Source organism: Lynx canadensis, chromosome E3, assembly GCF_007474595.2.
Source record: "Lynx canadensis isolate LIC74 chromosome E3, mLynCan4.pri.v2, whole genome shotgun sequence".
NCBI lineage: Eukaryota > Metazoa > Chordata > Mammalia > Carnivora > Felidae > Lynx > Lynx canadensis.
Window position 1 is genome coordinate 2,222,350 of NC_044318.1, and position 26,829 is coordinate 2,249,178.

The 26,829-nt window shown below is 61.0% G+C and overlaps 1 protein-coding gene across 1 annotated transcript in view; it reads right to left on the reverse strand.

Moving 5' to 3' along the window:
• Positions 1–1,635: 1,635 nt before the first annotated feature.
• ABCA3 (ATP binding cassette subfamily A member 3) overlaps positions 1,636–26,829 on the reverse strand; it is a 43,750-nt gene continuing 18,556 nt past the window's right edge. The window contains 31 exon segments of the mRNA XM_030300984.2: positions 1,636–1,772; positions 1,774–1,851; positions 2,294–2,308; positions 2,310–2,368; positions 2,509–2,530; positions 2,532–2,700; positions 2,980–3,143; positions 3,145–3,151; positions 3,622–3,809; positions 5,398–5,547; positions 5,549–5,593; positions 5,674–5,802; position 6,015; positions 6,260–6,350; positions 6,353–6,454; positions 7,133–7,207; positions 7,210–7,283; positions 7,575–7,792; positions 8,119–8,323; positions 11,529–11,802; positions 13,514–13,817; positions 14,517–14,703; positions 15,627–15,725; positions 17,166–17,316; positions 18,051–18,261; positions 18,368–18,523; positions 18,762–18,916; positions 19,057–19,186; positions 19,642–19,785; positions 22,411–22,592; positions 25,835–26,008. Of these exon segments, the coding sequence (XP_030156844.1) occupies positions 1,719–1,772; positions 1,774–1,851; positions 2,294–2,308; positions 2,310–2,368; positions 2,509–2,530; positions 2,532–2,700; positions 2,980–3,143; positions 3,145–3,151; positions 3,622–3,809; positions 5,398–5,547; positions 5,549–5,593; positions 5,674–5,802; position 6,015; positions 6,260–6,350; positions 6,353–6,454; positions 7,133–7,207; positions 7,210–7,283; positions 7,575–7,792; positions 8,119–8,323; positions 11,529–11,802; positions 13,514–13,817; positions 14,517–14,703; positions 15,627–15,725; positions 17,166–17,316; positions 18,051–18,261; positions 18,368–18,523; positions 18,762–18,916; positions 19,057–19,186; positions 19,642–19,785; positions 22,411–22,592; positions 25,835–26,008 (4,013 nt within the window). The 3' untranslated portion in view covers positions 1,636–1,718.

The window sequence follows — 26,829 nt, forward strand, 5'->3', positions numbered from 1 at the left end:
GTCTGGGGGAGAGCGGGATGGGCTGGCGGGGATGAAGCAGGCCAGCTCTCCTGTCGGGGTGTCCGTGGTCCTTCCCCCTCTCCCCTGGGCCCGGAGCTGCATCAGTTCAAACCAAATCAGGTGGGCTCCAGCCCCGGCTCCTTGAGCTCTACTGCTAGGTTTCCAGTAGCCTTGCAGGACTTGGGGGTGCCACGGGGACCCCAAAAGTGGTGCCCCTTCCTGCTGCTCCTGGGGTCCCTTCTCCCTAACTGCAGTTGCCAAGCTCTATGCTCCTCCCACTGCCCCCCCCCCCCAGGCCTGGTGTCGGGCCACAGGCTCACCTCCCAGAACACGCCTTCTGTGGGGCTCTTAGACCACACCGACCCCCGAATTTATTTTTTATAAAGTGGAACTAAATGCTGATGGTGTAAAGAATTCCAAGGGGAACAGAAGAGCTGGAGGCCACGGGCAGCATTCACAGACCTCCAGAGGCCAGTAAAAATGCAAACGGGAAACTCCTGAAGGAGCCACGGTGATGAGACAGGTCTTCCCTAAAACTGAATTCTGCGGGGGGGGGGGGGGGAGGGGGGGCGGTGTCAAAAGGACATTTAGAAAACCGTCAAGAAATAAGAGTATAAATAAAAAGGGAGCTGTTGTGGAGGAAGAATCTTCTGGAAAATGGCCTAAAACCCACAAGGGGCCCTCGACTCAGAGCCCCGCCCCCCCAGCTTCCCCCTCTGCCCCGCTGCACTCGCGCTTCCTCGTGTAGACCAAGGGTCTGTCAGGTGCCCATTTAACCTGCTTCGGCACTGGCAGGTCTGGCTTATCCCTCCAGCTCCTGGTGGTGAGTTCTGGAAGTTGCCACGTACCTGGCAGAAACGAGCTCTTGCTTTTTTGTCCGTGTGAAACCTGATGTGGGAGGCCCGTGCTAGGCCTGCAGGCCAGTGACTGGGCCCGTGACCCCCATCTCGTGTGACTCACAGACGTGGCCATGTTCCCTCCCAGACTTTATTTTCCGCACAGAGTCACCACGCGGTAGGTGCACCCCTCCACAGACAGTCACTCGGTCCCGCCCCGGGCCCCGGCCGGCCTCCCGCGGGCGGCTTCTCAGGAAGCCCGTCTCGGGACGAGGGACCGCCTTCTCCCCCGGCCCCAGCTGACTCTGGAAGACGCCGGTGGGACGGGGCCGGCCGGCCGGGCGCGGCGTCCGGGCTGTGTGGCGCAGTGACTCCCGGACCCCCCGGGAGCCAAGGCCGCGGTGCCTCGTCACAGCCAGCACCTCCGTCGTGGACGGCCACGGGCGGCTTTCCCTGCGCTCTGGGCAACCTGGCGAGCCCTGCTGCCCGCTGCCCGGCAGACTTCCCGTTCACCCCCGGGAGGCTCCGTGCCGTGCGCGAACGTGGGGGTGTCCCGCGTGCTCTCGTCGCGAGCACTTCAGCTAATTCAGCCCCTTCCTGAGCGGCTCTCTGCCCAGAGACCCCCAGGCGTGCCCGCGGCGGGCTGCTGGACCGCTCCTGGCCGGGCCCCGAGTTCCAGAGAGGGGCTTCGGCGCCTGCCTCGGACACGGACGTTCGCGTGCCGGTTGCAGCGTGACGGCGCCGAGGCCCGGTCCCTACTGTGCCTCGATTCTCGTGTCCGTTACAGAAAATAGTGATTAGAAATAAAGGTGCAGGGTAAGATGAACCGGGAGGGAGGGGACGCCTGCCTGGGCGCCCGCCTGCCCCGCCCCTGCCGGCTCCTCAGGGCCCCTCGTCCTCGGCGGGCGGCTGCAGGTGCGCGAAGCTCAGGAACACCTTGCTCCAGGGCGATCTGGCTCACGGAGTAGTCGTCCACCGCGTACTTCTCCTTGGCCTTCTCCAGGACACCAAACACCTTGTGGGAGCAGAAAGGCTGCTGCCAGCAAGCCCAGGGTGGGCTCCTCGGCTGGCGTGCGAAGCCCCCTGGTCACGGCGGCGGTAAGGCTCCCAGAGGTCCAGCTCTGCCCCAGCCTGGTCCCCGGAGCACCTGCAGGGAGCAGCCAGCCCTTCGGGGAGCAGGGGGCTGTGCCGCACGGCGGGGGGCCGGGCCTCCCCCAATCTTGCCAGCTCAGAGGTGTGACCCTGGGCAACATATATCCTCTTTGCAGGTCAGTTTCCCTTTTTACGCCATTTTTTTTTCTGACTTAAGTGAACCTCCAGACCTAGCGGATTTGGGGCTGAGAGCTAGAGCAGAAAGTGACTCTCCTCTTTGGAAGGAGCCTAGAGGCGCCACAGAAGAGTCATTCCTGGAAGGGCCTTCCCCAGCCCTCAGCTGTGCTGGCAGGGCCCCCACTCACCTTGGCCCAGCTGAGGTTCCTCCCCGGGCAGGTGGTAATGGACCATCCCTTGGTGCTCGTCCTCCAGGACGCTGCCTGCACGAAGGAGACGCCGTGTCCCCCGTGAGGGCCGGGCTGTGGGGCCAGGGGAGAGCCGCCCGGGACTCTGGAATCACGGCCCTCCTCCCGGGGGTCGCGGGCCCGGGACTCGGCAGGGAGGAGGCACGGAGACACACCTGGGAAGGTCAGGTTCACAAAACGCCTTGAACTCCTCCAGGGCCTCCTGCCGCCCTTCGCTCCGGACCTTGGCCCGCAGGGAGTAGCCGCTGCCAAACTTGCTCTTGAGGTGCTGTGGGCTGCCCAGGCACTTGAACTGGCCCTGCACCATGATGGCCAGCCGGGTGCACAAGGCCTCACATTCTTCCATGCTGGGGAGAGGGGCAGAGGTCTGACACGGGGCCGGGGGCGCCGATGCCTGCCTCCCACGTCAAAGGCTCACGCGGGCGGGCCGGTGTTGTCGGCCAGATCGAGCTGTTCCCGATTCCCGTGTTCGGAGGGTGGCCCACACGGTTTAAGCCCGGGAACTTTCCTCACAGATTCTGAACCAGCTGCTGGCTGGTCGTCTGTCCACCCGGCCCCACCCAACCCACCCCTTCCACAGCCCCCATTCTGGCTCTTCCATCGACCCCTAGAGACCCCGGCTCTACCTATGGGAGGTGATGACGATGGCCTTGCCCGACTCGCGGGCCCGTGCCACGGTGTCCCAGAGCAGGCGCCGGGCCACGGGGTCCATGCCGGTGGACGGCTCGTCCAGGAAGATGACGGAAGGCTCTCCGAGCAGAGCAACGCCGGTGCTCAGCTTTCGCTTGTTTGCCACCACTGGGGGCAGAGAGGGTGGGGTAAGACAAGGCTGACAGCACGGGCCTCCCCATGTCCTAGCATCGGACGGGGCCCAAGTGATGCTGGTGCCCCAGGTGAACAGGAATGAGGGCAGCATGATGCCTGCGAAGCCCACCTTGCAGTGTCAGAGGCCCCACGGAGGCCTCTGTGCCCAGAGGCTGTGCCCGGGTGGTCAGCATACACACCGTCTGCACTAAAGGGGGCCTGACAGGGGCCCGACGCCCCCTTACTAGTGGCCTTGCCTCCGGGCAGCGGGAATGGGCAGGGCAGCCCCGTTCCACCCGGCACTGCCTGGGTCATGCCCCCCAGTCCCCTTTCAAAGCCACATCAACGGGTATGGGCTTCTGGCCCCCGACCCGTTTGGCTGCCCCCCGCTTATCGTAAGGCAGACTCCAACTCTGCCCTGCGCAGACGCTGGGGCAGGGAAGGGGACCCGAGCGCAGGCACACCTGTACGTCCTGACCAGCTTGTTGGCATGAGGCTCCAGAAGCAGGCCCCGAAGCGTGTTCTCCACGCAGGCGCCTATGTGGCGCTCAGGGATGCCCCGGAGCCGGGCGTACATGACCAGCGTCTCTCGGCCCGTCATGTGGTCCAGCAGAGCGTCGAACTGGGGGCAGTAGCCGATTCGCTGCCGTACCTGGAGGCAAGACGCGGACAGGTCAGAGGGGGGGGGGTCCCCCAGGCCTCCGCCCAGCAGGTGTGTCTATGGCCACCCACGGCTCACGGCCAGCATGCTGCGCTTTGTCAGGGACACGGGACGCGCTTGGCCGGCTCGGGGAAGCGCACCTGCCACCCCACACCGATGGCGCAGAGGTGGGCCAGGGCCCAGGCGACCACGGCGCGTGGGTGGGGTAGTGAGGACACGCGCTCGTCGCCGTGAGAGTATCTGCCGTGCGACAGCTCATCCACCCATCAGGCATGTAACGTGTCTCAGGCCTTCCTTTCTTCTCTGATGGAGGGCATGTTTGCTGGCGACACCTTTGGGGTGGCTTGTCACCCAGTCAGGTGATGCGGTGGCAGGGCTCTGAGCGGCGGGCCCCATCCAGCAGAGCCAGGGCCCCCTGGGGCCGGCACCTTCTCCCGGACCACTCTGGCTTGGCGGGGGACCATGGATCCCAGACACGGGATTTTTTCTCCTCGCCTTCCTGGCCATTTCTAGGCTTCCAGAACCTGTGTTCAGTTGGCCTGGGAATACTCTCGGCCACTGCCCCGTCAGTTAGTACCTTCCCGGAACTCAGACTGGATGTACCCAAGAGTCCCCTCCCTCCCCAGCCTCTGGGTCACATTTATGGTTTTCTCTTGCCCGAGTATGTTTCTAATCTCGCTTATTCCCTTCACCACGGCAAACACAGACGTTTTATGACCTGGGCCTGGCGGCCTGCACAGCTCAAGCAGTGGGCTTGCGTCTCCTGCGGGCACCTGTGTGTGCGGGTTCTAGGCACGGGCCTTGGTTTCTGGTGTGTGTGCACTGCTCGTGGGCCCCGAAACACTGTGTGGGCTTCTTGGGGTCTGGAGAGGAAGGCCTTCCTCCACACGGTGTGGGCTGTGCTCTGGGGGCAGGGCAGACCAGAAGCCCCCAAGACATGCAGTCGCCGCCAGGCACGGACTCTTCTCTGTTCCTCGCCTCGGCACACAGAACCTTCCACCCAATCCCCAGCGGTAGAGGCAGTGGGAGGGCAGCCTGGATCCTCCTCACCTGGCCCCACGTGGAGGAAGTCTCCTGGGACACCCCTGCCACGGGGGGGCACAGGCCTCAGTTTCTCCCCTTTACCCGGCAAGGCCCCAGACCCAAGCCCAGGGAACACAGCATGCCCCTCTGCAGAGCCGGGTCACGTGCTGTCTCTCAGGGCTCACAGATCTTAGCCGGGGCTCCTCACTGAGCATCGGGCTCTACGATGCTCTTAGCAGTGTGCTTTGGTGAACTTTTACCCGGCTTTGGTGCAATGCCTGGTCTGAACAGCCCAGGGCACCACTACGATAAATCTGTGCGCACAGGCTGCAAACCGCTGTGAACTCTACGTGCCCGGGTCCAGAGAGCGGCTTCTCACAGAGAGCCCGGACCTGGCTGCCAGCCCGGCCAGGACAAGGGGGGCGGCTCTTCTCTTCCTGTCCTGTCTCCCCCTCATTGTTTTGCTTCGCTCTGGCTCCTGGTCACTGCCTTGTGAACTGTGAGCCAGAAATGAGCCCATCCCTGCTTCCAGGGTGCCCCGTCTTCCCACACCCACCTTCCCGATTTCCGAGCTGATGCTGTAGCCCCCGACAAAGGCGTCCCCAGAAGTGATGGTCTCCTCCCCGGTCAGCATTTTGAAAGTAGTGGTTTTCCCCGCTCCGTTGAAACCCAGCAAGCCGAAGCACTCTCCTTTCTGGACCGCGAGGGGAGATCTTGTCCACGGCAAGCAGGGGCGTCCGCTGCTCGTATACCTGCGGGGCACGGGCACTGAGGCCTAGAGGCAGCGGCACAGGGGTGGAACCTGGGGAGTGGGGGGCAGAGGGGGCCTTACCTTGGAGAGCTCCTTGATAACCAGAGGAGTGTCCAGCAGGGACTCCAGGCTGGGGGCCAGGACCCGGTTCCTCTCGTCCACCACATCCTGGTCCTCCGGAAGTGCCGATGTCCGAGAGTACGCTTCCGTCTGATCGTTCCAGAGAAAGACCGCACCCGTGAGCTCCGGCTCAGGAGGTCCTTCTCCACGGGACACAGGATGGGGGTCTCTGAGACTGCGCATATAGGGACTCGGGACTTTCACCAGGACGGCTGGGTGGGCCCGGGGCTGACACTGGCATCGAGGAGAGGCTGACGGCCAAGGAGAAAGGCCTGTGCAGGACGCACCGCGAAAGCCGTGACACTTGGCTGAGGGGGTGGGGGCTGTACCGCGTGGACGCGAAGTCCCTTCCCAGAGGGGTCTTCACGTCGAGCACCACCTCGCCCTGGGTTCACGTGTGTGTCCAGTGCGGTTCCCGCGGGTTTTGTTTGTGGGGTGGGGTGTGTGTGGCAGACACGAGGGCCTGGACGCCTGCACACCTGCCGGGTGGCTGAGCCCCAGGCCCGTGGCGGCTGGAGGCGCGGGGAGTGCCCGGGACCCACTCAACAGCGCCCGCCTCCTCCGGAAGGCACGGGAGGCAGGTCTTCAGCCTCAGAGCGTGTCCGTCTCGACGAGGAAGAGCAGGCTGAGGTAGGCAACCCGGAAGCAGCCATGGAGGTCACGAACCTGCCGACACCCGGGGCGCTCCACGCGTAGAAGTTCTGCTGGTACTAGGATGTCTGTGCGGGCGAGGGAGTGAGCGCTGAGCCTGGCCCCGGAGCGCTCTCCTGCCCCCAGGTCCCGGCCTGAGCCCCTCTCTGGGCCCACGGGCACCTGCACACCAGCCCCTCGGCAGAGGCCATGAAGGCCCGGGATCCATTTGTCATCCTTGTCACCGCCCCTCAGAAGCCCCGGGGACTTCCCCGCGTCTTGGGGCGGTTCTACCTTGTGAGGGGTGCCCGTGACAAGTGACCGGGTCACACCCCGGCTCACTCACACGCCCCTTCCTCCCTTGGGGACGGCACTGGGATGTGAAGACGGGACACCTCCTCCCTGCCTTGCCATGGTCACAGTGGTGACAGCTACCAACGCCGAAGACAGCTCCAGGCACAGGAAGGGCCTGTGGGAGCCCGAAAGGTGGCCCCAGAAAGACGCGTCCATGTCCTAACGCCCAGAACCTGTGCGCAACCCCACTTAGGAAAAGGGTCTTTGCAGGTGTAGCTTAGGGCCCTGAATCCAACGCCAGGCGTCCTTACAAGAGAAAGGCAGAGGAAGATTTGAGATACAGAGACGCTGGGCGGCGGCACAATGAAGGCAGGCGCGCAGCCTGGAGGCAGCGCACAGGACTGCGGGAGCCGGGCTGTCTTGCGGAAGGAGCCCCTCCGTGGGAACAAGCAGGCAGGAGTGGGGGAGGGGCCGGCCGCGGGGCCCGGACACTCACTGTATTTCCGGCAGTAGTGTGCCGCGACCTCCGACGAGGTGCAGTATCGCCTCATCTCGAAGTTCTCGTGGAAGCGCTGACGGCCATCCCCCAGACAGTGTTGGGCAGCACCAGGAACACGTGGTCCAGGGTTCTGGAAAGCTCTTCTAACCTTCACCGCTGTGGGGGAAGGGCACAGACGAGTGGGCGCTGAGGGACGCAGGACACCCGCCCCCAGGACAGGTCCGCAGATCCGGAGGGTGTGTGGGCCGGGTGCCCAGCTTGGTGAAGCCCCCCCTTCCTTGGCCCCCTCCCCCCGCTGCCGAAACTGCCAGGCAGAGCCGCTGGCTGCCGGCCAGTGGGGACCACCTTTGGCAGAAGGGCCTGAGTCTGGCCTGGCCCAGTGGCCAACTGGTGCCACCTGGCCCCCAGGCACCTTGGGGGTTGTCTCTAAGGCCCCCACCTGGGATGGCGCATGATGGTGACCAGAGGAAGTGGCTATGCCCGCAGGATGTTGAATATGGTCAGCCTCGTGTAGGCAGTGGCCGCTCCCGAGAAGAAGAAGTTCATCAGGTACATGAGGGGGATGATGGCCCAGCCGTAGAGCATGAGCAGCAGGAGGGCGTCGGCCATGTGGCCGTCGTGCGTGAAGGCGTGCACGTCAAAGGCCTTGAACACCACCTGCGGCAGCACAGAGGTAGGCGGTGCCTGGGGGCCCTGTCTCCAGGGTGGCTTTCAGCCCAGGACTCCCCCCCCCCCGATGACAACCCCCCCTTCTCCCCTTTGCCGTTGCAGCGGTCACCAGGGCGCCCCGCGCCCGGACCTTGCCCGCCACAGTGGGAGAAGGCTGGGGATGCGGACACAGGTGAGGGGTGCTGCCGGCGGGGTTCCCAGCCAGCGTCCCAGAACTGGGGCTGAGCTGCCAGCGCGGACCTGTGGTCTGCGCAGGGCGCCAAGGCAGGGCCCCGGGACGTGCAGGGGAGGGTCCTGCACCGCACAGCCCTCACCAGCAGCAGCAGACTGGGGACGAGGAAGGACATGAGGTCCCACAGCAGAGCGGAGAGCCAGAAAGTAGCCACGTGGACACCGCTCACAAACTGGACGTGCTTGGCCTGGACGGCCCTCTCGCTGACCGCCAGGATGGAGAACGTGCTGGCCAGGAACGCCATGGCGAAGAGCAAGTTGAGGGCAATGTCAAATCCCTTCCGGCTCCTGCGGAGCGGGGGGGGGGGGGGGACAGGGCAGGTCAGGGACTGAGCACAGTGAGTCCGGCCAGCATCCATCCAAAGCATGCGATGGAGGGGCCAGGCAGTAAAGGGGTTTAAGAGGGAATGCCGGAGCTGGGGGGGGGGGGGGGCGTGTCTCCGAGCCAGGAAAACCTCTCCCTGCCTGAACAGCTCCTCCTCTGGGCTTCCTGCCCCCCGTGATGGACATACCACTCTCCCAGTCGCCTTCAAGCTGTCCCTGCATCCCCCACGTCCTCCAGACACTCAGGCGATGGCCCCACCGTCGCTGCCTTTCCCACATCTCCTGAGGACCCCCTGCCTGGCTGGCCCTGCCCTTGGAGGACCCCATCGGCATCTGCATGGCTGCAGTGGTTCATTCCCCACCCCCCCCCCATCAGGTGCATTCTGCATTAGGTTGCCAGCAACACCTTCCAGAAACCACCACTGATGGCATTACTCTGTTGCTCAGAAACCTCCTGGCTGTCTCAATAAGCAGGGCTTCAACACGTGGATGTTATTGGCCAAAAAAAAGAGGGAATTAAGTATCCACACTACAACGTGGATAAGCCCCTGAAAAGTGAGAACAGCCGGTTACAAAAGGCCTCTTATTAGATGATTCCATTCACATGAAACGTCCAGTACAGGCAAATCCATGGAGACAGGAAGAGAGTGGAGGCCGTCTGCAAAAGGAGACGCGGGTGGGGGGGCAGGTGGCTGCTGGCGTCCCGGGGCTCCTTCAGGGTGTGATGGCCACGCAGTAAGGTTGTACTGTGGTCCAAGAGGCACATGAAAGGGTGCACAGCATCACTAACCACCAGGGAATGCAAACCAAAGCCATAAGGAGAGATCCCCTCTCCCCGGCCAGAATGGCCAGCATCACGAAGAGAGAATGTGCTGGCGTGGATGCGGGAGACTGGGGCCCCTCGTGCCCTGCTGGCGGGCATGCAAGCTGGAACAGCCACTCTCAAGAGCAGTGGGCAGGCTCCTCAGAAAGTTAAAAATAGGGGCGCCCGGGTGGCTCAGTCGGTTAAGCGTTCGACATTGACACAGGTCATGATCTCACAGTTCATGGTTTGAGCCCCGCATTGGGCTCTGTGCTGACAGTTCAGAGCCTGTGGCTTGATTCAGATTCTGTGACTCCCTCTCTCTCTGCCCCTCTCTTGCTCTCTTTCTCTCTCTCAAAATAAACAATACAAAAATATGTATATTAAAAAAACAACAGTTAAAAACAGAACCACCCTATGACCCAGCAATTGCACTTATGGGTGGTTATCCAAAGAAAATGAAGCCTCAGGGTGCCTGGGTGGCTCAGTTGGTTGGGCGTCTGACTCGATTTTGGCTCAGGTCATGTTCCTAGGGCCATGTGATTCGAGCCCCACATTGTGCTCTGCACTGAGAGTGGAGCTGCTTAGGGTTCTCTCTCCCTCTCTCTTTCTCTCTCTCTCTGCCTCTGCCCCGCTCCCTCACTCGCACACACTCTCTAAAATTAAAAAAAAAACAAAACACAGTGAAGAAACCTCCCCCTTCCCATGTTCATAGCAGCGTTATTTACAACAGCTAAAGCAGAAACAACAGCATGTCCATCGACAGGTGAGTGGAGAGAGAGACTGTGCTAACATACACAATAGAGTATTTTCCAGCCACAGCAGAGAAGGAGAACCTGCCGTGTGTGACACGTGGATGGACTGGAGGGCACCGGGCTGAATTAACTAAGTCAGACAGGAAAGACGACTATCATAAGATCTCACTTACACCGGAATCTACAAACGAAACAAAAAGGAACTCACAGATACAGAGAACGGACTGGTGCTTGCCAGGGGGTGGGCAAAGCGGGTGAAGGGCGTCAACTAGCTTCCAGTCATAAAATAAGTGAGTCCTGGGGACGCCACGTCGGGCACAGTGACTACAGTTAAGGTTAACCCCGATACTGGGTTGCTCATTGAAAGTTGCTCAGACAGGATCTTAAAACTTCTCACCACAAGGGAAAAAACTTTAACTACGTGTGATGAGGGTGATGAGGGGTGTGAACCAGACTCTCTGGGGTCATCCTTTCACGATGCATCTGGAACTAAAACAACTGGGACAATTCTATCAGATTCGGGCCAGCCCCGCCCTGTGAGTACTAACAACCACTCCAGCCCACGTCACAACAGGTGACCTCCGTCTCCTAAAGCTGCTGAAACAGAACCAAAGTTCCTGCCGCCCCGACCTCAGCTGACCTGGGGGTCTCCTCACGCAGAGCCCACCGGGAGGGAGCTGCCAACTTCCTGATGCCCCCAGCACAGTCCCCCACCCCACCTGTGGCCGCTGACCACCCGCCCAGGTCCGAGGGCCCCGCAGGCTTGTGTCCCCAGGGCCCAAGCAGAGCGGAGGCCCCTCCCCAGGGCTGTGCGGCCTTCAGACCACCAGTCCGACCCGCCACGAGTGTTCATCCGTGTGCCCGCCTGTCCCCGGCAGGACAAGGAGGGCACAGAGCGGCTGCTGTGTCTCTACTTTCAGGGTAGAGACAGGAGGTAGCAGAGGGGGACGAAGACATCGCAAGGCCCCAGAGCAGTCCGGTGTGTGTGGGGGGTTGGGATAAGGCTGCCCTCCCCGTTAATTAATCGGCCCACATGGAGTCACTGATCTTGTTCCGAAACTGATTTTCTTGGCCTCTTCTGGACGTTCTGGGGTTTAGGGGCGTTTAGGGGGCTCTGTGACCAGCATGGGGGGAGAGTCCCACACATACCAGAGCATGACAAGGCCTGAGAAGAGAGAGGCCCACAGGGCTCCTGATTTGAGGCCACCTTGGGCAGCGATACCTGACTTCGCTGTGTTCTGTATTCCGGTTCACACACAGAGGCACTGCCCCGGGCACAAGCGTGTGCCGAGACCCCCGGGGACAATGGCCAGCAGGAGCCGGGTGCAGATTAGGGAAGAGGGCACGGCTGTGCTCCGAGGCCTCAGGAGTCCCCCTCGGATACTTCAGTATGTGGGATAGGGCCTCCCCAGCTATCTGTTGTCTGAGGGAGACAGTGAATACACAGGGCTGGGGAAAACGTGGGGCAGAGGTTCCCTGGCCCAAACCCAGAAGCTTCCTGAAGGCACAAACAGTGCTTCATCCGCCTATGTGGCCCTTGGTGGCCCTGGCGGTGCCCGGTGCGAGGCCCTGATGGGTGGGGGCAGGGCCCTGGCAGGGGCAGTGCACCTACTCGTTGAACTGGTCCTTGGCGGCCTGCAGGGCGCTCCGGGGCTGGGGGTAGTTGGAGACCACGATGGAGGCCCGGGGGCCGCACAGCAGCTTGAACAGAAGGTTGTCGACGACAGCCAGCGCGGTGGCTGGGGAGTGGTACGCCTGGTTGTTGAACAGGGCAGTGACGACCGTCCGCTCGCCGACGTCTCTGAAGGACACGGCCACCAGGCACCGCTCGTTGAAGCCACCTCCCTCCACCGAAGCCCTGAAAACCAGGAACTCCTCCAGGTCACCTGGGGGGCGACAGAGGGTCAGGAGCGGACGACGGCCCCTGGGGCACGTGCCCGAGGGTGCCCACTCTGAGGAGCTCGGAGGCCTGGAGGGGCCGTGGCAAGGAAACACCACCTTCTACTCTCGCGGAGCCCACGGGCTGGGGGGGCCACGTCATGGGAGCGGCAGGGCCTGGACGAACGGGCACCCCGGGGCCACAGGAGGCCAAGTGGGAGGGCCACACTCCTTCTTCTGCCCCCCAAATGCCTCCCGAGACTAAAGGGAGGCAGCCCTGGACCAGGGCCGGTGGGGCAGGGAGGAGGCCGCTCCGGAGAGGGAGAGGCTCTAAGAGGCAGGCCTGTGACCTCCCTGTGGGGCGGCTGGGCGAGCCAGCGGGTAGGGGGCTGCCCTCGAGGGGCGAGATTAGACAGGACCTCCGCCTGTTTCTCTGGTTTTCCAGTTTTTATGGAATGAGTAAGTAACCTTTCGTAATCAGGAGAAAAAGGTGGTCTTCAAAAAGAGTAGGGCATTCGAGGAGCCAGGACCCGCCCCAGCCCTGCTTCGTTCCGTGGTGGAGATGTGGGGACAGGGGTTCAGACAGGGGTGCTGGGGTCCCACCCTATGGTCGCTGGCGGCTGCCCGGCCCAGCATCACGTGCACCTACACACGCCCTCACTGCCCTGGCCTGTAAACGGGGTCAAGAGAGAGGACGTCTGCCTTGCAGGCCCTAGGGTCAGCGAGGGGCAGGGACGTGTCCGGGAGCCCTGACCTTAAGAGTGACAGAGGCTCTGCCAATGGGGCCGCAGCTGCCGTTACAGAAGAAAAAGCATCCGATGCCCTTAAAAGCAGTGAAACAAGACCGCACGGCGAGGCGAACAAAGCCGGAAGGTTGCACGCTCGACAAGGGAACGGACACTTTGGTCTTCCAGAAGGACTCAGGCCAGGGGCATCTGAGGCCATGTTCCGAACCCCCCAGAGCCACCGTGTGCCACGAGATGCCCAGAATCTTTGGGCCAGGCTGGGGGACAGCCGGCAAACGTGGCGGAGGGCACACGGAGGTGACAGGATGTCTCCTGAGGCCTAACCAGGGTCGCAGGGGTGGTCAGGGCCACACTGGGACTCGGGGCAGAAGCGGGCACTGGAAGGCGGACTGGTTCCGGTTCCGGGACGCAGAGGCATCCAGCCTTCCCCTAAACCAGAGCCTGCTTCCTGAGTCTCTGGGCTGCGGTCCAGCAGGGGGAGGGAGCAGCAAGCCAAGGCCACCTTCCCCCACGTCTGGCCCATCTGACCCGAGCTCGAGGCCTGCTCTGAACCCAGGGCCCGCGTCTGACTGCCAGGGCCGGGGACGCAGGTGCTTCGGTCTGAGGTGCTGGAAGAGAGCACCATGTTACCTCAGTGTGTGCTGTGACCAGCCCGGCAAACGAAGGGCAATGGTGACACCACGGAGGTTTCATGTTTCACCTCTGACCCCGACACAGACCTAAGTGGCCGCCTGTCCTGGGCAAACCTTAGTCCCAGATGCTGCCTGTGCCTTCCTGACTCAGGCAACGGCCTTCCCCCTAGTGGTGATGTCCGGAGGCAGTTGTGGTTGTCACGACGACGGGGTGGGGAGAGGGGGACGCAATGCCAGGGATGCTTCTCAACATCCCAGGGTGCGCGGACAGGGAGGAGCCAACGCCCCAAATGCCCTCGGTGCCTGCGCTGAGAAGCTGGGCTCCGGGCCCGGGCCCTTACCCAGCACCTCCCGCGGCTCCTGGCCCTCGGCCTGCAGCATGGCCTTCAGCTGCTCCGACAGTTGCTGGTCCAGCCGGGAGGCCCCGGGGACAGCAAAGGGCACGACAGTTCTGCCGTACGCGCCCAGGGTCAGCTCCAGCATGGGGTCATCAAAGGTCTCCGAGGAGTAGTTGACGGCCAGGAGGGCCAGGGTGACGCACGTCAGAGGGACCAGGACCTGGGCCACCACCATCTTCCACTCGCGCAAGCTGTACACGGCCTTCTTCAGGAACATGGCCCAGAACTGCTGGCAGTGGAGGGCGAGCTGTGGCAGGGGGACGGGCTGTCACGGTGCCCCGCGGGGCCAGCAGCACACCCCTGCCCCCCACCCTCAGCCGCGGGCACGGTCCCAGCACACGCCTGGTGGCCTCCAACCGATGCGTGCGCCCCGAGGCCCCAGGGCTTCTTGCAAAGCTCCTCCTTCGATAACACGGGAGATGTGCACATCGTGTCCCTGCGGGTCCCCACAAGGGCCTCGGGGGGGGGGTCCCACCACACTGGGGGAGCCAAGGCCGCTGCCTTTCCCCCGATCTTGGCAGGGGACCCCGTCTCTGCGTCATACGGGAGCCCTCCAAGCGTGGGGACCCCTCCAGGTCAGACTCCTGCTCTGCCACGTGCTGGCCAGGCCACCGTGACCCAGACTCTGCTTTTCCGTCTGTGAGATAGAGCAGCGCTGCCCTTTACTGAGCGAACACCAGGCTTACGGCAAAGCCCTCGGTAAACAGAGCAGAGTCAGCAGCATATGCAACGCGGCCCACTTCGAACAAAACGATATCATAGTCGCTGAATTAAAATGTGCTGGGTTTCCTTCTCCCTGCTGTGGACCGCGTGAGCTGTAATCTGCCCTCTTCCCAGTGAACTGACCCCTCCAGGAGCCCTCATCTGTCCCCTGGATGCTTAACACGTGGGGCTCAGGGGTCTCCCAGCCTTCCCACACCGGCCGGGCCCAGCCTTCGGCACTCACCCCAGTGTTGAGCTTGGCGGTGGTGCACTCGTCCTCGATCAGGGAGCCAATGCCGTCGGTCGGGTCCATGGCCCCGCACAGGTGGCTGTCCACTGCCCAGTCGCTCGCCCGCCTCTCGTGCTGGTATTGCAGGGCAGGGAGCTGGATGGCCTGGATGTCCATGCTGGTGTCCACCAGTTTGCCCACACTGTGCCAAGACACAGGAGGCCCGGTCACCGCTCAGCTCCCGCGGGGGCCGTCAGGGAGGGAGGAGGAGGGGCACGCTGTTAGCTCTGCTGGCTGTGCTTTGTCTCCTCACGTGCCATCACCAGATGCCAATCAGAACACCAGACGTGGAGTCCACGAGGGACAGATACCGGACAAGGCCCCTGCCCACAAGGACCCGCGGTCTCCGTGGGAGATGGGCCAAAGCCACAGGGACGGGGAGGGGGGTACTGGGGGCATGATGGAGGCCCCGGGAGTGTTAGTTGTGCCAGCACTGGGCGACATGGGTGCCGGGCGACCGGGGCCGAGCTGGGACGACGGGCAGGTGCGTGTGCTCGGGGAGGAGCCGCCCAGGAATGGCTCATGGGGACGGGTGTGCGTGGGGGGAGTGCAGGCAGCGGCCGGGTGGCTGGTGGGGCCGCGTGGACACCCGTGAGCCACCTGATATGTGCACACCGCGCACACACTCACTGTTCTGCCTCCTCGCTAGGTCCCGGGATCCTCAGAGAAAAACATGTACCTCACACGTACTTTTGTTCCTTCCAGTCCCTAGCACTCCATCTGCCAAACAGGCGCTGGAGGAAAATCTGGTGAACATCTTCACCGCCCCGGCAGCCCCGCTGCCCGCAGTTCTGGGGGCCTGCCTGTCGGGCCCGCATGGTGAACAGAGGCCGCCGGGCCGCCTGCACCCTCCCCACGAAGGGGGGTGGGGCGGAAGTTTCCGGAGAGGAGATCGGAGTTCAGCCGCCCTCTGCCTTCTGAGTGCCCTGGGAGCTGGGGCCCCCCACACCGGCGCGCCCCCCCCCCTCAGGCAGGGGTTGGATCTGACAGTCGGGGGGGCTGCTTCACCGGCACGCTGTCGACAAGCATCGGCGCCTAGACTGATGGACGCCGGCGTGTACTGACCGGAGGAAGACCTCCTCCATGGTGGTGACCGAGGCCCCGAAACTGGCGATCCCCAGCTCCTTCTGCTGCTTCTCCAGTTTGGCAAACAGACTTTCGAACCTGGAAGCAAGACCTTGAGTGAAGAGCTGCCTCTCAGTGACTTTGGAGGCAACTTATTCCTCCACGTGGCCCGGAGCAGGGCAGAGCGGCCTTGGTGCCTGGAAAAGCTGCCTGGAAAACCGGGAGTTGGGTTTGTTTCCCCCTCTTTTTCCCTACGTGACATTTTTTTTTTAAGAGAGAGAGCATACATGCGCAAGCTGGGGACGGGGGCAGAGAGAAAGAGAGAGACAGAATCTTAAGCGGGCTCCACACTCAGTGGATCCCACGAGCCCATGAACCGAGCGGAAATCAGGAGTCAGATGCTCAACTGACTGAGACACCCAGGCGCCCCGGCCACGTGACCTTCTGCCGTGAGGACTTAGGCCTGAGATACTGTTTGCTAGAAAACATCCACGTGAAATCACAAACCAAAAAACCAAAAAACCTGGAGGATATTCATTCGATTGCAGGGTAGCGCTTTCTAAGGAAAAAAATCACAGAGGAAAAGATAGGACCCGTTAAATGTAAAGTATCTGCATGGGGAAAAAAGTCCCACAAATCAGTCAACGACCAAATGGAAAAAATTGCAGCAAAAATGGTTGATATCGCTCCATAAAATGCTCTGACTGATACACGAGCGAGAGACAGGAACACACGTTATCCAGAGAAAGCCGTGTGAGCGGTGGCAAGAACGACCTCCTGTTAGCAGGAGCGGAAGGAAAACAAAATGCCATTTCAGCCACTGGCTATGCGAATATTTAAAAAAGAACTTCATCAAAGCTGGCAAGCGTGGTGTAAAATGGACACTGTCCCGTCCTGCTGATGGGGAAGTCACGTACATCACCTCTGCGGGAGGAACTTGGCACCGTTTGCCCCTCCTGAGGGGGTCACTGGAGATTTAGACCAAGAGTTTTCTAGAAGGATGTCTCCTGGCGTATTCTTGGGGGGAAACCAGGAGTGCGTGGTGCTGGAACAGATGTTGACGAAGTCACGGTGTGACGGAGTGGGGGAACCCAAAACCACACCATCGATCGGGTTCGTAGCAACGCTAAACAGACTTTAAAGATTTATACCCCAAAGTTTCTGAACGTGAATCGAGGGTTGGGTTCTTACCCCCCACACCAGAACCTGCTCTGTTCACAAGGCTTTGGCGCGTGACTCACAGCGTGAGACAAAGAAGACACACACATTCACGATTCCACGAGGAGCTCATGGGCGCTGTGCGTGGGCGAACCTGGGGGGAGGGGCTGGCCGTGTGCCGAGAGCGACGGCAGACACTCTCCACCCAGGGAGGGTTCCCAGTTCCACTGCACTGGTTCTCCACCTGCTGTCACAGCTGTGGGCTTGGGAGCCCTGCTGGCCGAGCCTGACAGGCAGGAGCAGGGGACCCTACGCACGGAGCCTCCGAGGCCCACTGAGCCCCCTTCTCAGGGCCGTGCCTGCGCCCCCGGGGACGCGTACCTGTGGGTGCTCTCCTTGGGCAGGATGAAGGACAGCTCTGCACCGGCTCTGCTCTCCAGCGTGGCGCTGGGGACGTGGTGGCGCACCAGCCGGGAGATGGCCTCGGGGTCACAGTGGGGCTCCTTCACCAGCGTCATGTGGTAGCCCGCACCTGCAACACCGAGGAGCCCCCCCGGGACGCCGTGTCCCACTTCTGCCGTCCCTCCGGGCCCTCGGCTCGTGACCAGGACAGGTCGTGGGAAAGAGGCCGGAAAGCAGGGACGGCGGCACTGGAGCGGATGCACCTGGACCCCTCGGTGCCATCCTCGGGGCTTTTCTCCCAGTCCCTTGCTGGGCGGAGACGCTGGGGGACCTGGGAGCGCTGCCGGTAAGGACGTGAGGCCCAAGCTGGGCTCTGCAGTCCACTCTCAGGCTGCGGCAGGAACCGTCCCCAAGACCTGCCCTCTCTGCTTTCTCCACAAGGGAGCCCCGGACAACGGCGGCCCCGAGGGTGACCACGTCTGGTCGCCATCCGCCGGGCAGGGCTGTGCGCCGGCCGAGGGACTGGGGAAGGGAGGTGCACAAGTCCCAGGGTGTCTGAGGAGGGGAGCTCGTCTGCTGGTGGGATGTGGGTGGGCCTGGGGAGTCGGACCATGAGCTGCCTTCGAGGAAGCCACACTCACATGGCAAACCCAGCCCTGGACTGGGCCACAGGCCGCGCGCCTCCACGGTAGCCAGCGTGGCCTCTGCAAGGGCACCGCTGGTCTCGGCGGCCTTGGCTGACGCTTGGCTGCCCCTTCCCGGTCATGGCGGGACGTCGTCCTAACCCAATCAAGACTGCTCCCGCGCTCCCTCCTCCCCTCCCGGCCCCTGTCCCTGCCGCAGGGCCCCGCCCGCCCCGCTCACCGTACTTCTGCTTGAGGAACAGCGAGGACCCGCAGCACTGAAGCTCCCCCTTGGCCATGATGGCCACGCGGTCCCCCAGCAGGTCGGCCTCGTCCATGAAGTGCGTGGTGAGCAGCACGGTGCGCTGGCTCTTGTGCTGCTGCAGCAGGTCCCAGATGGCCCTCCTGGAGACGGCGTCCATGCCCGAGGTGGGCTCGTCCAGCATCAGCACCTGCGGGCCGGGCCGAGGAGCCGGTGGCGGGTGGCGGGGTGGCGGCGGCTCCCCGTGGCCGCCCGCCGTGCTGGGCGCCCCGCCCCGGGGCCTCCCGCCCGCCTACCTTGGAGCCCGCGATGAGGGCGATGCCGATGGACAGCTTGCGCCTCAGGCCCCCGCTCAGGCACCTGCTCAGGGAGTCCCGCTTGTCCTCCAGGCTGAGGGCGTGCAGCATCCGCTGGACCTCTTCGGGGCACTTGAGGCGGGACAGGCCCTTCAGCTGAGACAGCGGGGGCAGGGACGTCGGGCAGGGGCTCCCGGCCTCGGCGCCTCCTCCTTCCCTCCGCGCGCTGCGCCGCGTGCCCCGACTTCCCTCCCCGCCGCCCCGCTGCAGGTCTGCGAGCGGCTGCTCCAGGTGGGTTCTATTTGCTGGGAAGCTGGGGGTTCACGCCTTGGGGCCCAAGCTCGCAGACAAGGAAACCACTACACGACCTGAGCGCACTCAGCGGCCGGCTCACCTGTGCGTAGAAGTACAGGTGTTCTGCGACGGTCAGGTTGTCAAACAGGATGTCGTGCTGCGGGCACAGGCCCAAGCTCTTGCGGATCTGAACCATGTCCTGTGAAATCTCGTACCCGTTGACATACGCCCGGCCGCTGGTTGGGGGAAAGAGACCTAGGGCCAAGCAGAAGACCCGGAGGCCGAAGTTCAGCGGGAACACCGGACCCTCTCCCCACCCCCGTCAGCACGAGGTGTGACCCTTGTCTGGCCGGACCGCTGACCGGCCGGCCGGAGCCGAGGCCGTGGCGCTTCACCTGTGAGCATGGAGAGGGTGGTGGTCTTCCCCGCGCCGTTGTGGCCCAGCAGCACCGTGATCTGCCCCTCGTACAGGTTCAGATTCAGGTCTCTGACGGCTGCTTTGCCCTTGTTCCCCACTCTGAACACCTGCAGCGAAGGCCGAGGGCGGCCCTGGACTTCAGGCCCTGCCTGGCCCCCAGACCCCCGCTGGAACACCTGCCCGACGGGTCTCAGGAGACGGTGCCCAGCGTGGCCGGTCAGTGCAGAGGCGGGAAATTTCTGGCGAAGTGCTGATTGGAGGCCATGCCTCCCCCCACCCCCGCCCCGGGTGATGTCTGTCCCGCTTCAGTGGACCAGCAAGTGTTTGGGGGCAGGGCTGACTCCGGGGTAAGCCCAGGCAGCATGCACTGCTGGCTCCCCCCTGAGTCCCCTGAGCCCTGGGGACAGAGCCTGGGGAGGGGTCAGAGAGCAGCCACGGGGGTCTAGGAGCAACAGGGCCTGGGGGACGGCCCCCAGCTTGGAGACAGCCCTGGGCAAGGTGGCAGGTCTCATGCCCCGTGGCATGAGGTCCCCGTCCCCACCCACCCCACAGGGTGCGGCACCTTGGTCACATGCTTGATCTTGATCCCGGCCACCAGGTCCTCTGGCTCAGCCTCAAAGTACTCGGTTCTGAGCACTTTCTCTGGATCATCATCTTCCTCCTCTTTCCCCAAAACTGTCCGTGGGTGCCCGCACCAGTACGAGGGCTGGGGTGGAAAGCAGACGGGTCTCAAGCAGCCAACTCGTGTCAGTTCATTGTGTTTGTGAGGAATGGCAGCAGGTTCCCCGACACGCCAAACACTGTCAGCAAACAGCCCTCGCCCGGGGCCCTGCTGCAGAGGTGGGGCGGCCCGGGGCCTCTGTGGGGCGCGGGTGCACGCGGCTCCTCCCTCATCTACCCGGGGAGGCTCTGAGCCTCTTTCCTGACCCGCCATTTGGGCACACAATCCCTGACAGGCTTGTTGGTGGTGCAGACAACTCACATGTGACACAGATGAAAAGTAAACGAGGACCTTTAAACCAAAGACAGGCTGCTGAATGTTCCAGTCCGGGGCGCTGTCCGGGCAAAACAGGAGGGAGGCTGTGTCTCCACGCCTGACTGGCCCTCACTCAGCTACACAGGAGCTCACAAAATAAGCAAGAGGAGCCAAAAGGCCTGGCCTTCCCTTGCTATGAGGAAGCTTCCCCGCCCTCTGTCTAGACAAGGACCGTAGCCATCTGTCTAGAAAATCCCTGCCCAATGTCTAGACAACAACCCCTGCCTTCCATCTAGACAATAACCCCTGCCATCTGTATAGACAATGACCCCCACTCTCCATGTAGACAATGACCCCTGCCATCTGTATAGACAACGACCCCCGCCTTCCATCTAGACAATGAGCCTCGCCATCTGTCTAGACAACGACCCCCATCGTCCATCAAGACAATGACCCCTGCCCTCTGTCTAGACAATGACCACCACCATCTGTCTAGACAACTCCTGCCCTCTGTCTGGACAACGACCCCCGCCTTCCATCTAGACAATGACCCCTGCCATCTGTATAGACAATGACTACCACCATCTGTCTAGACAACTCCTGCCCTCTGTCTAGACAACAACCCCCGCCTTCTATCTAGACAATGACCCCTGCCTTCTGTCTAGATAAAAAACCATGCCCTCAGTCTAGACAAGGAACCCTGCCCTCTGTCTAGCCACAACAATGCCAGGCTGTGGGATGCGTAAGAATACAGCCACAGGCCACGCAGAACCCCTGCCCTTGGGTGGTCCATGGGCACAGATGACACACGGGTGTGGGGAGGGTCACAGGAAAGGGAAGAACCGGGCCCTGGGAGAGCCGCTCCCAGCTAAGCCCCACAGGGGCACCCCCATCTCCGTTCTTGGTACTTCCCATGCCTGGAATGGTTCTAGCACACCACGGCCTGTTGGTCTTTTTTTTAATGTTTGTTGTTGTTGTTTGAGAGGGAAAGAGAGAGTGCACGCATGTGCACAAGCATGAAGGGCAGAGTAGAGAGAGAGAGGGAGACAAAGAATCTCAAACAGGCTCCAAGCTGTCAGTGCAGAGCCCAAGGTGGGGCTCAAACCCACAAACTGTGAGATCATGACCTGAGCCGAAATCAGGAGTCGGATGCTTAAGTGACTGAGCCACCCGGGTGTCCCCAGCCTGTTGGTCTTAAGGGACACACTTCTCACGTTTTACAGGGCTCTGAAATCAGAATGTGTCACAGATCACGGAGTGCCACAGTTAACTGTCACCATTTGTCTTGGTGAGAAAGTGACAGTGCCCCTATGGATCAGGGGCACCTTAGATGTGATGAAACACTCCAGTGTCTTCATGGTGAGTATGTGTGGAACCAGAGAGGGGACACTCAGGTGGCACCTCACCCGCCAGCAGCAGGGACTGACGGACCACATGGTGGTGGCCCCACGCGGTGCTGTGCTCAAAAACGAAGGTGATTCCTGAAAATGCAGATACTTAGTTCAAAGATGAAAACAAAACTTATAATTATGCACAGGTATCTAAAAGTATATTTTCACACAGATTCACACACATTTGTATTTAAGATAGCTAAGTTAGGTTAAAAAAAAAAAAAAGCTTCAGGGTGCCTGGGTGGCTCAGTCAGTTAAGTGTCTGACTCTTGGTTTTGGCTCAGGTCATGATCTTGTGGTTGGTGAGTTCGAGCCACGTGTTGGGTTCTGAGCTGACAGTGCAGAGCCTGCTTGGGATTCTCTCTCTCTCTCTCTCTCTCTCTCTCTCTCTGCCCCTCCCACACATACACACACAGTCTCTCTCTCAAAGTAAAATAAACTTAAATAAACAAAAAAACCACCCAAACAAGTTTCGAGACTTGTACAACATGATCCCCTTTTCGTAAAAGCAAGTGTGTGTATGTCACGCACCCACAGGCTCGGGCTGCCGGAGGGTACGTGCTCAGAACAGTCTGAACCACTGCACACCAAGGGGTCAGCACGGCTCGTCTCTGGGCGGTGGGACTGTGCCGGGAATCCCAGCAACGCGATCATTTTTACAAGAGGCTGGAGGCTGTGTTACTTGGTAGGCGGAGGAACCAGTGGGATATTTGTTTGACGTGAGGCCGGGGGTGGGCGTGTGCCGGTCCCGTGCTGCAGGGCCAGGGCGAGCCCTTTCCAGATCCTGGACTGCAGGGCTCATCTTGGCCAGTAGGGGGTCTCAGGGCCTTTGGGACACACGGCTCCCTGACTGCACGAGGGACATGCCCAACGAGGCGTTGAGTGCCAGGGACCGGAGGGGCCCGGGGCGTGTGCGGGGGACACCCCCCCTGCCCCCGTGCGGAAGAGGGCTGCCAGCACTCACCGTGATGAAGAAGTACCAGGGCTGGGGCACGCCGAACTGCCCCGGGAACACGGCCTCCACGTACCAGGTCACCAGGCCGTAGAGCACGGAGTCCAGCAGTAGCATGCCCAGCACTTGCCCAAAGGAGAAGTCATCGTCCACGTTGACGGGACTCAGGAGATTTCGCCACTGGACGCCCACGCCTGGAAGACACCGGGACGGGGACCTGAAACGGCCCCTCGGCCCCAGCGGCACCGCGCGCAGGTCCCCGCCAAGCCAGCGCGACTTCTCCCTTCCCGCTTTTACGGCACACCTGTGTCTTTCCTCGAGGCTCTAGACAACAGCGAGCCACAAAATCGGAAAGTTACAGAACCAGCAAGAGCCTGTGGACTGAGGGAGGCTCAGGTTTGATTTACGACCTACGTGCACATCCGTCCACGTCCGCACACACGCAGACACACGTGTACACGTGCACGGTCTGGGTGAAGGCCAGCTCTGGAATAGCGGGCATTCAATCCGGGTCTTTTCAGAAACCGGGAGGACCTGACTCACACACAAACTCTCCTTAGCGGCGCTCGTAGGGTTTCGTCTTCTGTGGGTTTGCCGACAACAGTCCAAACGGTGCTTGGGGATTGGCCCCAGGGCCCCTCGCGGAAATGGCTATGCTCTGGCTTTGATCACTGTTCATTCTCAAGCAATTAGAAGTTTGCGTGTTTAAGTAAATTCAGCGTCAGGGCGCCTGGGTGGCTCAGGTGGTTGAACGTCTGACTTCGGGCTCAGGTCATGATCCCACAGTCAGTGAGTTCGAGCCCCGCATCGGGCTCTGTGCTGACAGCTCAGAGCCTAGAGCCTGCTTCGGATTCTGTCTCCCTCTCTTTGCCATCTCCTCCCATCTCCTCTCGTGCTCTCTCTCTCAAAAATAAATAAACGTTAAAAAAAAAAAACAACTTGAACCTAAGTAAATTCAGTGTAGAACATTGAGAACAAGAGTGGCTGTATAGTTATATTCTTCTTTGTTAATGGCTTTAAAACAAAGTGTCTGAACCCTGCAAGGCGCAGTGCATCTTACTTATTTATTTTTAAGTGTTTGTTTACTTATTTTTGAGACACAGACAGAGTGTGGGTGGGGTAGGGGCAGACAGAATCCCAAGCAGACTCCACGCTGTCAGCACAGAGCCCAGGGTGGGACTGGAACTCATGAGTCGTAAGATCATGACCTGAGCTGAAATCAAGAACCAGACGTGGGGTGCCTGGGTGGCTCAGTCAGTTGAGTGTCCGACTTCGGCTCGTGTCATATCTTGCACTCTGTGAGTTTGAGCCCCGCGTTGGGCTCTGTGATGATAGCTGGGAGCCTGGAGCCTGCTTCAGATTCTGTGTCTCCCTCTCTCTGCCCCTCCCCTCCGCTCAAAAAAATAAACAAACATTGAAAAAAAAAAACAGTCGGATGCTTAACCGACTGAGCCACCCAGGTGCCCCATAAATATAGACTTTTTTTTTTATTAAAAATTTTTGTTTTACATTTTAAAAAAAAATTTATTTTTGAGAGATAGAGAGCGCACAAGTGGGGGAGGGGCAGAGAGACAGAGGGAGACACAGAATCCGAAACAGGCTCCAGGCTCCGAGCTGTCAGCCCAGAGCCCGATGCGGGGCTCGAACTCACTGACTGCGAGATCATGACCTGAGCCAAAGTCGGACGTTCAACCGACTGAGCTACCCAAGCGCCCCCATAAATGTAGACTTTTAAAATGCACTGTCAGAGGCACCTGGGTGGCCCAGTCGGTTAACTGTCTGACTCTTGATTTCAGCTCAGGTCATGATCTCACAGTCTGTGAGACTGAGCCCTGCATCAGGCTCTGAGCTGACAGTGCAGAGTCTGCTTGGGATTCTCTCTCTCTCTCTCTCTCTCTCTCTCTCTCTCTCTCTCTCTCCCTCTCTACCCCACCCCCCCGTGCTTGCCTATTCTCTTTCTCAAAAATAAATAAACAAGTGTACATTTATCACATACTACTAAACACAGAAACACAGATTTTTTAATGAGTATTTTTAGAATGATGGAAACAGAGCACGAGTGGCGGAGGGGCAGAGAGAAACGGAGACACAGAATCTGAGGCAGGCTACAAGCTTCTGAGCTGTCAGCACAGACAGCTCCAGCTCATGGATGGCGAGATCACGACCCGAGCTGAAGCCACACGCTTAACCAACTGAGCCACCCAGGTGCTCCAGAAACACAGATATTTAAAAGCCAAAGTGTCAGGGGCACCTGGCGGCTCAAGTGACTGAGCATCCGACTTCTGCTTGTTCATGATCTCGTGGTTCCTGAGTTCAAGCCTCACAGAGGGCTAACTGCTGTCAGCGTGGAGCCTGCTTCGGATCCTCTGTCTCCCTCTCTCTCTCTCTCAAAAATAAATAAACGTTAAAAATAAATAAATAAAAGCCAAAGCGTCAGAAGACCCTGCCAAGGAAGAAAACGTTTCTAAAGACAAGGCCACGTGGAGGTGCCATGGGCTCTCTCCTCCCACAGACCCCCACCAGGAAGCCACAAGAGCCAGGACTGTGGGGAATGAGACCAGGCAGCCCGAGACAGAGACCAGGGGTGCACGGGGCCGGCACCGCAGGGGCGCAGGTCAGTCCCGGGATGGGAGACTGCACTTCACCCCGAGAGAGGAGGCCAGAGCAGCGGCACGCGCTCGGGGACGGACGCCGGCACAGGGCGGCCACGCAGAAGCTCGTGCTCCCCCTCCCGCCTCCTCTCAGCACAGGGGCAGGGACAGCTCCCTCCAAGGTCCTGAGCGCCTGGGGAGCCCTGGGGAGCCCTGGTGGCACGCCCCAGCGGGTGGCTTTCAGGGTTCAACCAGACCCTCTCCACCCTTTCCGGAAACCTGAGCGGGAGGCAGCCCAGGTGCCAAAGTCAGCACAGTGATGCGCTCTGTTCAACCCGTGATGTTTACAAGATCAGGAAATTTCACAACACTCAGGACAACAGCTCTGGCCTGTGACTTGATTCACTCTCAGGTGTCCGTGCCCTCAACCCCCCTTACTGTGTAGGGAGGGGCTGGTTCTGGTTCTGCCACTTGACCGACAGCAGGGGGTTGTCTCCTCCCCCCCTCCCCCCCCCCCTTCCCTGTAGACTTTGGGGCCAGGTGCTGAGTCAAGACCCCCACGGGGTCCCGCCCTCCCCCCCCCCCCCCCACCGGCAGGACCTTGAGGCCACACTGCCCCCGAGTGGTGGCCGCGCAGTGCGGGACACGTTAAAGCTCTGTCCTCTGGGCTTCAGGGCTCCTGCCCCGCCTCCCGCCTGCTGGGACGTGAGCCTCCCGGTGACTGAGCACCTTCTGTCCCACCCCCGGCTCGCTGGGGTGCCCTGCTCGGAGCCGGAGCCACCCCTGGTCAGGCTCTCTTAGTAACTCAGTCGGCGAGGGCAGCTCGCCAGAAGGAAAATACTCACCTTTCGCTTCAAATTTCCCCATGAGCTGGGCTCCCATCGCCATGGCGACATTGGACAGGAGGCAGGACAGGAGCTTCTGGCTGAGGGTCATCCAGTTGTATCGGGGGGCAACGAAGAAGTAGGGGGTGTACGTGAAGAAGTACAGGAAGCCCCCTATGGCTGCTGCCATGTTGGCTACGGATGGAGAGAAGACAGGTGTGCCGAACACGGGCTGCAGCGCAGGACTGAGGACCCCAGGCGCCACCCACGGCCTCTCCGCTCGTCCGGGCACGTGTGCCGTGGGGAACGTGACCCCCAGGCCAACTTCCCCAGCCCTCTGCTGCAGACTGCACCTTGACCGTGCACACCGGACCCCCCAACCCCCCGGCCCGACTCCGCTTCTCACCAGGCATCCCACTCTCCAGGGAGCCTGGCACACACCAAACAGACAAGCCTCTCCCCTCCCCTCCCCTCCAGGAGTAGCCAAAATCAAGAGCCAGAGGCCCCGCTGACTGAGCCTAGAGACTTTTAAGAATATTGAACCCACTCTAAGCTAACAGTATTTTTACAAAAATCAGCTAGGTTTCCCACAATTTAGTGAGAAAGGTGGCACCGTGTTATGCTTTTGCAAACCTCTGTAATGTCTGATTTAAGAGGTTAGAGCTGGAGTCTCGTATCTGCTCCCCGTTCACCCTGCCGTATCACCCCGTTTGGGTTGAGGCCCGTGAAGGAAACCGCCTTCACCCAGATAAGTAGTTGGAAAAGGAGGAGGAATTTTAACAGCCTTCTCGATATTTCCAGACATTCTTCTCTGAGACAGCGCTACTCAGGCGGTCGTTTCTCAAAGGCCACGTGCCACGTGGACTCAAACTGACCAAAGAACTTTTCGTGCTCTGTTATGTGAAAATCCACCTGTCTATCCTGCACTCTGAAGGGGCTGTGACTCGTGCATGATCTTGTAATGTGACACGTGGGTCGTGAGGAAAATATTGCTTGTTGAGCTACGTGGACCTTTT